The 15,785-nt window shown below is 42.0% G+C and overlaps 1 protein-coding gene across 1 annotated transcript; it reads left to right on the forward strand.

Annotated features, from left to right (window-relative positions):
- The first annotated feature begins 458 nt into the window (after positions 1-458).
- KLF6 (KLF transcription factor 6) lies at positions 459-13,094 on the forward strand. Its single transcript, XM_082259841.1, has 4 exons — positions 459-589; positions 5,850-6,423; positions 9,105-9,228; positions 11,873-13,094. Exons 1-4 carry the CDS (start codon positions 488-490, stop codon positions 11,922-11,924), a joined length of 852 nt encoding a protein of 283 aa, XP_082115967.1. The 5' UTR covers positions 459-487; the 3' UTR covers positions 11,925-13,094.
- Positions 13,095-15,785: the final 2,691 nt, after the last annotated feature.

Here is a 15,785-nt window from a genome sequence, read left to right on the forward strand (position 1 = left end):
CATCATAGAAACATCGGGGCAGCGAGTGACATTTGATTGGCCGCTGTACTGAGCCGGCGTAATGAGATCACGTGGAGAAGGAGGAGGAGGGTGGGGGGCTGGCTCGTGGGTTGTATAGGGAAGTTTTTGCAGTGGTTTACAGTTGCAGTCACTTCAGTGTTTGCAAATATTGTCTGCACCACTGAGCAAGCCGTGAGCTCCAGGAGGAGGCTGAGCCCTGTGTGTCTGGCTGCCTGTGGACTGGGGGGGGATCCTCTGTTGGGGCTTTTTTTTTTTTTTTTCTTCTAATTGCTATGCAATGACATTTGCATGAAAAGCTGGCGTACTTCTTCCATTCTACAGGGATCTATCCTCTGCAAGCTCTGGATTCTATCCTATTATTATCACAGATCTGCTCTGACTCTATGGTAGCACTTCTAGATTTTTTAGAAGATTTTATCTATTAGAATTTTTATTTTTTTTTCTAATTTTGAATTTTCTGTAAGTCATGGATGTTCTACCAATGTGCAGCATCTTCCAGGAGCTTCAAATTGTGCACGACACTGGCTACTTCTCTGCCCTGCCATCCCTGGAGGAGTACTGGCAACAGGTAAACCCCAGGATCAGCTTCCCCCCTATTATTATCCATTCATCTGATCATTGCATATTATTATCCATTCATCTGATCATTGCATATTATTATCCATTAATATGATCATCTGTGCATTATTATCCATTAATATGATCATCTGTGCATTATTATCCATTAATATGATCATCTGTGCATTACATATTATTATCCATTCATCTGTGCATTGCATATTATTATCCATTCATCTGATCATCTGTGCATTGGATGTGCAGGGTGACAGTTTGTGTACTGTGCTATGGGGGGGGGGGGGGTGCATTGAATATACAGCAGGGATCCTGCATGCATTGGATGTGCAGGGTGTCAGTTTGTGTACTGTGCTATGGGGGGGGGGGGGGCATTGAATATACAGTAGGGATCCTGCATGCATTGGATGTGCAGGGTGACAGTTTGTGTACTGTGCTATGGGGGGGGGGGGGGCATTGAATATACAGTAGGGATCCTGCATGCATTGGATGTGCAGGGTGTCAGTTTGTGTACTGTGCTATGGGGGGGGGGGGGGGCATTGAATATACAGTAGGGATCCTGCATGCATTGGATGTGCAGGGTGACAGTTTGTGTACTGTGCTATGGGGGGGGGGGGGGCATTGAATATACAGTAGGGATCCTGCATGCATTGGATGTGCAGGGTGACAGTTTGTGTACTGTGCTATGGGGGGGGGGGGTGCATTGAATATACAGCAGGGATCCTGCATGCATTGGATGTGCAGGGTGTCAGTTTGTGTACTGTGCTATGGGGGGGGGGGGGGGGCATTGAATATACAGCAGGGATCCTGCATGCATTGGATGTGCAGGGTGTCAGTTTGTGTACTGTGCTATGGGGGGGGGGGTGCATTGAATATACAGCAGGGATCCTGCATGCATTGGATGTACAGGGTGACAGTTTGTGTACTGTGCTATGGGGGGGGGGGGGGCATTGAATATACAGTAGGGATCCTGCATGCATTGGATGTGCAGGGTGACAGTTTGTGTACTGTGCTATGGGGGGGGGGGGTGCATTGAATATACAGCAGGGATCCTGCATGCATTGGATGTGCAGGGTGTCAGTTTGTGTACTGTGCTATGGGGGGGGGGGGCATTGAATATACAGCAGGGATCCTGCATGCATTGGATGTGCAGGGTGTCAGTTTGTGTACTGTGCTATGGGGGGGGGGGTGCATTGAATATACAGCAGGGATCCTGCATGCATTGGATGTACAGGGTGACAGTTTGTGTACTGCTATGGGGGGGGGGTGCATTGCTGTGCATGGAGCTCTCTGTGATTTCCACTGACAGCTTCAAGCAGCTTGGGTTTCACTAGTAACCGTGCAGCCATTTGGCAAAACTTTGTGCTTGTGTTGGGTCCAAACTATACAGCTGGGGCTTGTCAGCTTAGTGACAGGCTCTGCCAAAAGCTATTCCTGTCACTTCTTCATTATTATTTTTTTTTTAAATCAGCTGCTTTGAAGACGGTTGACAGTTAATCGGGGTAATCTGTCAGCACAGGTCTTATAGACCGTTGGTGGTATTATTATTGTTGTTTGTTTTTTGCATGATTAAATTTTTTATACCGATGGATCCAACCAGTGCTGCTGAACCCAATGCTTGGGGGGGGGGGGGTCATGGTTTTATTTTGCTGAGCTTGAAGTGTCCTTCCTACAGGGTACCTATAATGTAGGACCATCTCAAGCTTGTCTGGGGTTCACAGGTTGCGTACCCCCACATCTAGACCAATATCTAGTAGAATGAATGAATGACACATCTGGTCATGGGGTCTCCATCCACAGGTTCGAAGCATACATCTAGACAGCTACCCAATAGAATGAATGCTATGTATAACCGTCTCAAGAGCTTGTTTGGGGGGGGGGGGGGTCTCTATCTACAAGTTGCATAGCCTACATCTAGACAGCTATTTAATAGAATGAATGGCTTGCATTACCATCTCAAGAGCTTTCATCCACAGGTTGTGTACCCTACTACTAGACTATCTAGGAGAATGAATGAAATATTGTCATCTTGGGTGCTTTTATGGGGTTTCCATCCACACGTTTCATACCCAAACCTATAGACCACTTTTCAGTAGAATGAATGGCATGTGTGACCATCTCAAGAGCTTGCCTGGGGGGGGGGGGTCTTTAGCTATAGGTTGCATAGCCCACATCTACACAGATTCCATATCCTACATATAGACAGCTTTCCAGTAGAATGAATGGCATGCATGACCATCTCAAGGGCTTGTTATGGGGTCTTCACCCATAGGTTGCATACCTCACATAGCTTTCATAATCTACATATAGATCGCTTTCCAGTAGAATGCATGACCATCTCAAGAGCCTACTTGGGGGTCGTCACCCATAGGTTGCATACCTCACATATACACAGCTTCCATTCCCTACATATAGACTGCTTTCCAGTAAAATAAATGGCATGCATGACCATCTCAAAAGCTTATTTAGGGGTCTTCACCCATAGGTTGCAAACCTCACATCTACACGAATTTCCAGTTTAATCAACGGCAGGTCTGGTCATCTTGAATGCTTTTATGGGTTCTTGAACCACAGGTTGCATTGCCAACGTCTTGACAGCTGCCCAATAAAATGAACATCTCAAACACTTTTATGGTTGTCTCCATCCACAGGTTGCATACCCCAAATCTTGACTGCTTCCCAGTAGAATTGCCATCTCGAGAGATCTTATGGGGTCTCCATCTACAGGTTGTATACCCCAAATCTAGACTGCTTCCTAGTAGAATTGCCATCTCAAGAGATCTTATGGGGTCTCCATCCACAGGTTGCACACCCCCGCATCTAAATGGCTTCCTAGCTGAAAGAATAGGCAGTCTAACCATCTTGAAAGCTTGTTTAGGGGCATTGATCATTCAGAGTCTGTAGGCAGCTTATGAATAGAATGAATGTCATGTCTGGGAATCTTGAGAGCTTCTTTAGGGGCCTTGACCTACAGGTTGCATGTCCTTCATCTGGAAAGATCAGCGCGCCAACCTGTCAGATCCCCTTGATTATGATTCATACAGTGTACATTAGTATGGAATGTTAATGGAATAAAGGATCCCCCCCCAATGATGTTATGTGACCGTCACTAATCACTGAAACAAAAGGCTAATTCTCCCCAACCAGACCTTTTGTATGTTCTATCCCACTCCAAACAAACCAGACTTTTATTATACGGTGGTATCAGCTTGTCAATGGTCATTGCATTGTTTTCCCTGAGACTGTCACAGTCGTTGTCCTCGTCTGCCCATCTAATCATGTTTACTTTTTTTTTTAACCAAATGAATTAAGAGATCAAATGTCTGTGTGTTTGTTTGTGAGCCGAGCACTAAAGTGTTACAACCTTCACATTCCTGGTTAATTGTATTCATCCCCCTCCTCCTCGCCATCAAAGAGGCAGATCTTCTTGTGTGTGATTGAAATTGATCTCAGTAGCTTCCTTCAGGCATTTTAGATCTTGGCACGGAGCCAGCTCCTCTTCCCAGAAAGCCTGCAGAGACATTTAAACTATCACAGGGCCCATCTCCTGGTCCCTGCGCTTATTTGCATAATGGAGAATTTAAAGTAGCCGGATTATTAAAGTTTAACAACATCCCAATCAATTCTTGTGCCCCCCCCCCCCCTCATTTTCAGGATCAATAGAGTGCATTTTCTCATCTGCACAGCAAAGCAATTGTCTAATTATAGGAAAATGTAATCATTGAGTTGTACAGGTTTTTTTTTTTTTTTGCTTTGCAACATGCTGCTAATTTGAATTGCTGTTCAGACCACAAGAGGAAATACAATAGTGCAGTATGGGATCCCTCCTGGGGCTGTTTGCTAGCTAGGGAAATATGTGTGGCATGTTGATGGCTTGTGTCTGCCGGCCATGGGGCCAAAGTGAGGACCCAGGTCCGTGCAAAAATAAGTGCTGACGTTTTACAGCAACATAGGGGACAGCTGAGACCAAGATCCATTCTACGGTGCATAGCCTTAACCACAGAATGTTAAGAACCATTATTCTTCTTTTTTTAATTTGTATGAGTTTGAACGTAGTATTCACCAAGAGTAATCGGCTTTTACCAGTATAGTCCCTTGGCTTCCCGTCAGCTTTTCAAAAGGAAGTCTCTCTTCTGGCTGAGCGTGAAAGGAATGCAGATGACTCATCCAGTTGTACTATTGGCTAGCAGATCAAATTCTTGTCCATTGTATGATTTCCAGAAGTCTCTGAAAGAATTGTGGCCTCTAATCAGCCATTTATATAATTAGTCAATATCTGTAGTGTTGGTTGCATCTTTTGCTTCCTTCTTTTGCAAATCCCCCCCACCGGCTTCTGCATTTAGTTTCATTGGTAAGCGAGGCAGTTCTGCAAATTTTGGCTTTTTACGAGGTTCGTTTTTTACTTTCTGGAAGGAAGTGACTAGCGTCCATTTTGACCAGTTGCCTATTCATAGCTGTGGTATACGACCGATTACGTGAATGAGGCAAAGAGCAGCGCTCAAAGTGTAGTCAGCAATCGCCTTTATCAGTCTTCATTCACTGAGGATATCTGATGACTAATGTGGGCTACTGAGGATATCTGATGACTAATGTGGGCTATCTGATGTCTTTGCAGCATGTTGGGCCTCCTGTGCTATTCTGACTAGACTGTCATGCACTTCAAATGTCAGCTTAACCACTTTGTGTTTCCCAGTTCAACAGATGAATGAATATGATTAGAGGCAATGGGCAACAACTCTGATTGTGCTACGTGCTTGTCGCTGCAAGTTGCTTGGAGAAGTGAATGATAGTTATAGGTAAATCTATGAGAACTGAAGACTTGGGATTGCCTGTGGCAATGCCAAGCCTTCATGTTTACTTTTCTAAGAAAACAAGACAAATTTTGGCTACAGATTTATTCTTTCCGCTTTTCCATCAGTCTTCTACATCAGCCCCATAGTTGAAGTCTACCTAGGTTTCATATGGAACGTGGTTGCCATGTGTAATCATTCCGTGGGGTTTATTTACTAAAACTGGAGAATGCGAAATGTGGTGTAGCTGAGCATGGTAGCCAATCGGCTTCTAACTTCAGCTTGTTAAGCTTTCACGGAAAATCTGAAAGCTGATTGGTTTCTATGCAGAGCTCCACCAGGTTTTGCACTCTCCAGTTTTAATAAATCAAACCCCCATGTTTGCTTGCAGTTTTCGTAAACCAGGCGTTTGGTGATTACCGCTCAAATTTTCATTCCTTTCTCTCTATCTTGCTTTTTTCACAGACGTGCTTGGAACTTGAACGCTACCTACAAAGTGAACCTTGCTACGTTTCGGCCTCTGAATTCAAGTTTGATCGAGAAGAGGACCTTTGGACCAAATTTATCCTGGCATGTGAGAAAAAGGAGGACCCGGACCCTCAGATTATCTGCATCAAAACCGAGGACATTTCTGACAGTCAGAATTTAGAGACAACTAGCCTGAACTCTGACCTTAGTAGTGAATTGTCAGACAGCTCTGAAGAACTTTCCCCGACCACCAAATTTACCTCAGACCCAATCGGTGACATGGTGATTAAAACGGAGCCATTTAGCTCGTCGGTCACCTCTACCCCACCTTCGTCCCCAGAGCAAGGCAAGGAGTCCCCCACTCATTTGTGGAATGCTATCACTGGAGAGCTCCATTCCCCAGGGAAAATACGTGCTGGGTGCTTTGGAAAGACTCTTGAACAGGGTAGTCCGACCAGCGGAGAGACTTCGCCGGACGGCCGGAAACGTATCCACAAGTGTCTTTTTAATGGCTGCAAGAAAGTTTACACCAAGAGCTCGCATTTAAAAGCACATCAGCGCACCCATACAGGTCAGTGCTTGTTCAATAATTGGGAAATAAAAGGGGCTTGACAGAAGGGAATCCCTTGCTGTCATGTCATTGCACAACCACAGGGTGGAAACCCAAAGTCCATCAGTGATGTCATGGTAAATCCTTGTCTTAGGGAAAGTCCTTCCTCATTCCTTCCTGCTGTGAGGCTGGAGCTTAGACTACAGAGAGTGCGTCCAGGAAAAGACATCGCATAATGCTTACCCAGCATGAGCTTCCTAAATATCCATTGTCTTTCCTTGACTTGTGTCCACAGGAAAATAGTAATGAATGAGCACATACACAAAGAGCAAGGCATTTTTCTTCAATGTGTGTGTCATCCAACACTGGCTGTCATGCAGTGGCTGGTTAGTTTGATGAGAGACCCATTACTCATTCATCGTTCCAGTTTCCTTTTTTTATTTTTTGCACACTTCAATTTCAGCCTTTGAAAAATGTAAGTTTTTTTATTTTTTTGCTTGGATCAATACAAACATTTACATTTTTGACATCCATTTTCATATCTTATTTTTGTTCTTTTTCACTTTTTAAATAAAAAAAAAAAAACTGTACAATAAATGGGTGGGATAGGAGCCAGAGTCAAATTCAGTAGTCGGTAGGATGTTTTTCCGACCGTAGCCATGAAACCAGCACACTTCTATTAATGTAAACAAGCACAAAAACGTATCTACATTGACTTTTCTTTAGAAAGCTGAGATTTGTCCAGCCTGACTATATGGCCCCATTCACACTGGGGCGACGCTACTTTGCCGGGCGACCTCATAGGTCGCGGCGCGCAGGTCGCCTGACAGGTCGCCCCAGTGTGAACGGGGGCTATATTAACTGCTAAAAGAAACAACAAAAGTAGCCAAAACTCAGATCTACATGCACACTATTGGCAGCTGCCATATGTTTTTTGGGGATGATATTCCTCTTCGAACACAAGATTACAACTTGACTGGAAGCCTTCAAAATTTATTAGTCTTTTTTTTTTTTTTCCCACTTACTCAATGGAAAGCTAATTAATCGTTGCGATGTTAAAATATTTTTTGTTTTTATCAATTAAAATATTGCCTTATTGACTACTGCTAGTTTTTTTTTTGGGGGGGGGGGGTGGTTGATAAAACTGGAGAGTAAAAACCTCTATTTCAGCTCTGCTTAGAAACCAATTGGCTTCCCTTTTTCTTTTTTTTTTTGTGAAAGCTTATTTGAAGAAGCTGATTGGCTACAATTCAGAACTGCACTAGATTTTGCACTTCCCAGTTTTGGTAAATCAACATGGACTTCTCCTTTACCAGGCTTGGGTGTATGTATATATGTGTGTATATATATATATATATATATATATATATATATATATATATATATATATGCACTGGTGCCACTTTGTATAAGCTGCAGCAAGTGATGCTATAGAATAGGGCTCTATTGACCAATAGCCTGCAGGACCATACCATCAATTTGTTAGATATCCATGTCTGACAACCAAGTCTGAGTCTGCTAAAACTGCTTAGAAGAATCCTGCAAACAGCCAAATAAGAAACTTTTTTTTTTTTTTTTTTTATTGCAACACATTCTAAGAAACCTCTGCAGAGAAATATGTGTAGACCACCATTGCTGACCTGAAAATGCTAGTTGCCTAGCTGCCTCTAACTTCAACACCTGAGACACTGACCTGAAACAAGCAAGTGGCAAGTAAAATCCGTGATGTCAGGTACCCTGACTCATGCTTGTTCTGGCCATTGGTTAGAAGTTACTGAAGTCATTGATTATGGTTTGGAGCCAGGTGACTAGGATTTTCAGAAGTAGGGCAGTCACAGCCCTAATACTTCCAAGATCAGTGTGCCTAATTTTTATATTGCTTACAGTGTGATTGTGTGTGTTTTTTTTTTTTTTTTTTTTTTTTTGCAAAGCCATAGGTTTTGACTTGGTAGAGGGTGTCAGATTGCTGCAGAGAGACCACTGCTTCCACATTGAGAGCAAGGGTCTTTCTCGTCAGCAAGTTGGCAGTGGACAGGCTTTTTAACTCCAGGCTGTGGCTGCTTTCTAAACAGTACAAACTATAAGACTTAAATCTCCTTTTTGTTTTGATGCAACTGAAATTAATTCAGCTGATTTAGGCTGAAAGTACAGTTAAGCTTTTAAAGAAGCGCTGCGATTTGTGATTCCTTCTGCCACTTCCAGCGCTTCCAGTTTTCTTCTATGTACACTCCCACTGATTGTAAAGGTAAAAATCACAATGCAAAACAATGTCCTCAGCCTGTCACCAGCTCGTCATGTAAAATGCATTTTTTAGTTTCTCACAGTTTACAGATGTCGTTCACTATGCAGCTTTAGTCAGCTTAGACAATTACTCATTAGTTTTTCTTTCCCCAGGACTCAGGGAGATTTGCAAGTTTACTTTTTGATGAGCAAACTGAGGCTAACAAATGTTTATTCCATTGTGATTTGTTTAGTGTGTGCTTAATGGAATTACTCAGGTTACACAATGAACCATACACTACTCCATTTGCAAAGAAACAGAACTAACCATTTGAAAGCCAGGGGGCTGTACACCTCTACAGCTGTGTGTAAATTGTGATTAGATCATTCTAAACAGATCTTTTTTCTTTTTCTCAAATTGCTTTCCAGAGTTAAAATTACAATTCGCTAAACCAGATTGTTTTCTGATTTTTATTTTGCAGGAGAGAAGCCTTACAGATGTTCATGGGAGGGCTGTACGTGGCGTTTTGCACGAAGTGACGAACTGACCAGACACTTCCGAAAACACACTGGTGCCAAGCCATTCAAGTGCACACATTGTGACAGGTGAGATGGGGTCTATACTTTACTTTGTTGTTCCCTGTAGGCCCTTCCTTGTTTTGCAAATTTGAATTGACATATACACATTTAGCGTCACAATGCATACAAAAAAAAAAATGGCTGCTGATATTGCATTAATGTGAACCAGTTCAGCCGCTTAAGAGGACTTTAGTTCAGCCGCTTAGGAGCCCTTCTGGAACCCGGTACCAGCTTTGATTGCCCAAGTGGAGATTGCGCCATTCAGATATCAGACTTTGCTGGGCAGTAGTGTCTCCAGCATTTGACAGCTGAATGGAAGCAGTGTGGCTTATGCCCCATACACACGTGCAGATTATCTGCAGACTTACCAAAACCATATAATATGAGGTCAAACCTAAACACTTTCAATTTGTATGCAATCCGGCAGGCCCTTGCACTACATAAAAGGTAAGTCTGCAGACAAAAGTCTGCAGATAATCTGCACGTATGTACGGGGCATTAATGTAGAGAAACAGTGGAACTTAATCTTGACCTGGATAGAAGGATGGAGGTGGGGGAGTTGGTTTGTTATATATGGGTCTACTTGGGCAGTGTTCTAGTTTTAATAAAGGACTGCCTAAAAGTGGTTCCAAAGGCATATGGTTTTGTACCTTTATTGCATGCTCTGTATTAAACGCCTTCCAATATTGGCGCTCCCCTTTCCCCAGCCTCCCCTCTAGACACCTACATGGCTCCTCTTGATCCAGCGCTGTGTTTGTCCTCAGCAGTGCTGCTTGCTCTTCTGTTCTGACAGGACACAGTGGCAGCAGCAGGAGCCATTGTCAATCAAATCCTGTGAGGGGGAAGGGAGGGTCATGGCCCAGTTGTGCTGTGTGTTTCTATGGACACTCAGCCTGGCTTGGAAATGCGCCGGCAGGAGTGCACCCATATCACATAGGTTGCTATAGGGGTACTTGCAGAAGAGAAGTGGTGAGCGCTGGTAGGGGACTCCAGAAGTTTGATACCGCTCTGTGCAATACAATTGCACAGAGCAGGTAAGTATAACATGTTTTAAGGGGAAAAAAAAATGATGCCTTTACCACCAATTAAATTCTACCTTTTAAAGCAGATGACACTGACATTTGTGTGTTCTTTTAGTGGCCTATATCTCTTACTATGATATTGCTGGCCTTTATTCTGTTAAGCCCTGCCGTTACACTGTCCAGCATCTTGGTGGATGTAAAAGTTGCACCCACCGCCTGATTTGGACCCTTTCTGCATGTACAAGATAGCAGCTATGGTCGATAAAAGAAACCTAGAATATGTTGACAGCCTGATGTGTAAGGCTATTACAAAATATCTGGTAACCATAGCAACCTCATTACAATTGTCATATTGTAGTACGGGTTGGAAAATTAAAGCTGAAGTCTGGTACTTTCCACGATCAGCTTGATCAGTTATAGCATCTAGTTTCTATGAATCTCTCTGTTGCTACGGTTGCCACGTAAATTACACATTTCAGATGACGGTTTCTAGAAAATGACAAACTGCCTGCTACTATAAGCAGCAGCTTACCCAGCTCCTCTCTCTGCCTTGTTTTCACAAGGCCTGTTTTTTTATGCTTCTACCGCAGCTAAGATCTGGACACACTGGCCACTTGTTTTCTATAGGTGGCCATATCTGTAAAGCACCTCACGCTACGTCTTTTATAAAAATAGGTGAAGTTTTCTGTGCATAGACAGATCTGTGTATATACAGCTCACCTCGTATGGACTGGGAGAAGTGCAGCATGTATCCCATCACCGTCACTGTGTGAACTTTACTGGAAGTTTTATAGTGGCAGTAGTAACTAAAATTGTAAATTTTCGCCAAGGATAACGAATAGGTACTACAGGTAGAAAAAAAATAGCCCCCTGCTGTGTTGTTGTAGCATTTAGTGGCACTAAACACAATGCTTTAAATTTCAAAAAAGTTACATTATTGGCACAAGCCGGGCATGTAACTGTCACATTAGCTGGGCGCTCAACCAAACTGTCAAACATTCAAATGGCTGGTGTCCTAACTGATCACATGTGCAACATTATGGTAGTTGAAGGTCAAAAAGAGGCCAAGACGGGGCGGCTTCCTTGGCTAAAAAAAAAAATAGTTGCGCATTAAAGAGATAATCCTCAGGCATGAAATCTGAACAAATCCCATCCCTCTATAGTGTGTACTTGTCTCCATTACGAGCAATAAGTGTAATTTCTATCTGCTGCTTCCTTCCCCTGCTATCAGCGTGAGTCGCTTAATTATTATTATTATTACTTATGACAAGTTTTCACCTAGAGAAGAATAGTGACAAGGGAGGGACCTCCAGCTGTCAATATTTGATGTTGTATCTGATCAACTTTCTTGGCTGAAAATGATATGATGGTTTAGTTCCACTCTAAGTTAGCCATAGAGGATGGCCTATCCCCCTTTTTTCTTTTCTTTTTTTTCCTTTCTGTGCGATTAATAGTTGTTGCATGCTACGAAGTTTAGCTGACACTATAGGGAATCGTGTATTTTTATATATATATCGTGGTCAATTTATACTTTTGAAGGTTCCATTGCTACTGTAGATCTTGCTTAAGAAATATTTAAAGCTTGCAAAACCTGCTGCTGTAGGTCTTAACTGTAAACCTGTTCTGAGAATGTTGTCCTCTTCTTTCAGGTGTTTCTCCAGATCAGACCATCTGGCTCTGCACATGAAGCGACACATGTGAATGAATGCGGAAGTCACGTGATTTAGAGTAACCTCAAGGTTAAATTGCCTTGTGCGAGGGATGCGAGTTCCAGCCAAAGCATGCCAGTTTGCACCCTAACCAGTTGCCTTCAAGACCTCACTTTCTCCAAGAGGCTTTGCAGGGCTTATCAATCGTGTGAGATGCGGCATAGCCACCTTACAGTGCTACTTCTGGAGCTGACCGGGCCTGTGCACTATTGGTGCTTTATCTTCTGAGTGGCTTGTCTAAGCCGTTGCCGTGAGCATGTGCACTGAGAATGTTAATGACTGGGTGACTGAATGGTGACCAGGAGCCAATGTCTGAATGAGGAAGAACTTTTTATTTTTTGTTATGGTTGAGTTCAGCTGTGAGGGAATAGAAAAAAAAAATATGAAAAAAATAGTTATTAAAAAAAAAAACGGTTTGAATGTTTTGTATGCTATGGCATACTTAGTTATATGGGACAACCATCTGTCATCCTGCTTGGAAAGGGGGTGCCTTGCTGCTGAAAGGCGCTTAAGCTCCCCCCTGTAAAAGCAGATGATCCCTTTCCTGTGTGAGAGGTGCTTTTGTTGTCTGGTGCAGCTATTAAACGTGCAATGTGTCAAGTAGCTCGTTTTTGCTACAACGATCGTTTGTAATCCATTGTATAAGCTGTGTATCTACCAATTATAACACAACTATAACTTCATTATAATAGAAAAGGTATTGCATGGATCAGGGGGAAATGTGTACGCTTCTCCATTCTTTAATCAGGACTGCAGTTATGATTCCAGTTGAGAGCAGCTAAATACAATTGGTCTGTTGTTACGTTACTTATGTATAGAACTGAAAAAAAAAAAAAAGGAAAAAAAAGAAAATAATGTTAAAAAAAGGAGAAAAAAAAAAGTGGGAAAAACCACTATAGCTTAGACTGATTTTTCTCATGCAGCTAATTTTTCTATTATTTATGCCTTGAGGACTAATTTCCGGTTTTTTAGCTGTTAACGCACTGTTGACCTTAAAAATGGTGCCTTATGCAAGTGGCCTTCTCCTATAATGGGTGGGGGTCTGATACAGGGGTTTAAGTGATGTAAGCTTACTTAAGGCTCTGTTGTCACCCTAGAGTGTATTTTTTTTTTTTTTTTTCCAACTCACCATGCTTGGGCCATACAATGCTGCAAGCGGATTAGTGAAATCCTGACCGCTATACAGCAGACCCTATGTTTATAACTGGAAGGAAAGAATGTGGAGGTGTTGCTCAGACCGACCAGTTTAATTCTGTTGTCGCCAAAAGAGGCGGCTGGAGTTTCGTTGTGAGCAGGGCCTCCATTTTATTTTTCTTTGAGGTTTTTATAAATGGGGCTTGGTATTAGCGGTCCCAATGCTTCTACAGTTGATTGGCCTTTACCAATGGTGGCCATATTATCCTTTTTTTTTTTTTTTTTTTTTTTTTTTTTTTTACCACCCCTTTTCGCTCTGCTTAATAAAACTTGCACACATCAAAAACAGTCTTGCACAGCCTGAAAAACACATTACTGTTTGGCCCTTGTGTGTGTGTGTGGATGTGTGTCCTTTCATTTTTTTTTTACATCAACCTCTCATGGTATAGTAACCTGCTTTTTTCGAACGAACGCTGATGTTCAGAGCTATCGCTTACACTTTCTTTACACAAACGTTGCACAAATGTATCCATACATGCACTTATGTAAAATACTCATATATTTGTCAAGGTACAGAATGTGTTTGTTTTAAAATGGATTTTTTTTTTTTTTCATTATTTCAATTGTTTAAACTTTATTGATATCAGACATCCACCAAAGCAAATGTATCACGGGCAACAATTTTTTTTTTTTTTTTTTTTTCAATTTAAATTTTATTTGGGTGCAAACATTTGTAGTCATTTGTAGTCTTAGGTCACTGAGTGTGAAGAGCTGTATTAAGAGTTTGAAATATATTTTTGTAATATGTTATTTAATGTTTAAAAACAGATTCTGCAACTGTAGAATAAAAGTTTTAAAAACTGATATCCTGAGCATTTAAAATTTTTAGTCATCCTTTTTTATTTTAATTTTTACTTGGAATAAAAACCCTGCATAGATCTGCAGTAGAACGTGTACTGTACTGCTATACACAATGCTGAATGAACACGACCTTAAAGTGCTCATAAAGAATTATGTAAAGGTAGTACTGAATGTACAGTGTTACTTGCAATCTAAAAAATTCTATTTTGGGAAAAAAGAAATTTAGTGGCATGCACACGTTTAGGACAGTACCAAGCCTCAGTGATGCTTTCTTCCAACTTTAGCAGCAATTACTCAGACAATTTTTCTCCCGCTGTTGTCTGTCAGTGCTAAAATTCCAATCAAAAATAAATGTAATTGGTAATGGGCAGTAGAGTAGTGGAAAAACTGGTATCCTTTTAAAATCTGCAGAGTAGCCCTTTCATTTCATCTTGTGCGAAATGGCAACTATTTAAGGAGCTCTAAAGGCCCGTACACACGATAAGAAAATCTGCAGGGAAAATTCGTCCGACGACCGATCTGCCGATTTTCGGATTGTTAGTATGGTGCTTTTGACACCTGACTCCGACTTTTCGGCTGACAAAATCCTGATGTGCAGGCTATAACATTTTTGCTGTCCGTAATACAAGTCCAATTTTCGTCTCATTAGTACAGATTTTGACAGAAAAAAATCTTAAGTTTAGCAAGACTAGGCATGCTCAGAGACGAAAGAACACATACAAATCAATCCAACACATGACATCACTTCTGAAGTAGAATTCTGTCGTACGGGAAAATTTGTATGAAAAAAACCTCTCCACTTTCCACATCAGACTAGCATGCCACAAAAAAACGGACAGATCTTTCGATAATCTGATTGTGTGTACGGGGCTTAAGGCAGGCCATAGACTGCAGGAAAGAAACTTGCATGATTATCCCATAAACGCAGACAGTGCTGACAGGGGAATCCCTACTGCCGGGTCATTGTATTCTCCCGGCAGAGTTGGCGGACAGAAGCCATCCCTACCGGGAGAAGACAGTGATTATTGGTAGCGCCTATAGAAGCCGCTAGCAATAATCGCAAATCTGGCAGGCTGGCTGTACCCAAGTTGATTTGATCAACTTGGTACATTCAGCCTGCCTATACACTGTTTGAATCTCAGTTGGTTCCTTCTGAACCGGCAGAGATTCGAACTGTCTATGGCTGGCTTCACCTTTTTTGTAGCTACAGGTACTTCTTTTGGTTTGAGCTCCTGGACTATAGAAGAGATTGCCATAATGAGATCGAAACCCTTTTTTTGAAAAACTTTTCCCCAAGGTTGTCATTTTTGCTGTGATTTTTAATAGGCTTAAAACCGACTTGTTGGAAGACTTCTTGCCCTGTCTAGGCTATAATAAATCTTCCCCCTTGTGTACAAAAGTGGGTGATTATGGTTTGTACTTAGATTTTTCTCTACAATTTTTAACCTGCCATGACCGAAAACAGATGGAAGATCATCAATATTGTCTGTCGCATGAGATGAGACTTCCATTTGTAGAGAGCAATTCAAAATATGCCCCGAAGGAAACCGTAAATAAATGTTAAGTATTTTAGGGCTCGCAACATGTCCATTATGAACAAGTGGTCTTAATTTTTTTAAACAATGCAGAAAATGTGAATAAAGCAAATGGTGTGCCTACGCCTTAAGGGGAGCATATGTGTTCTAGTCCACCGCTTGATCTGCAAAGCAGATTGAGTACTGGAGGAACAAACCTCTGCAGCCCCTGGCAGCTTGCTACTCCATTAACCTGTTTAGCAGTTGCGATCGATTCCTGCACAGCTGCATTTTTGCACCAAGTGAACAACCATCTGGGGCATCTCTGATGCCGAACGGCAACA

The sequence above is a fragment of the Pelophylax lessonae genome (assembly GCF_965119305.1).
Source record: "Pelophylax lessonae genome assembly, chromosome: 5".
Classification (NCBI taxonomy): Eukaryota; Metazoa; Chordata; class Amphibia; order Anura; family Ranidae; genus Pelophylax; species Pelophylax lessonae.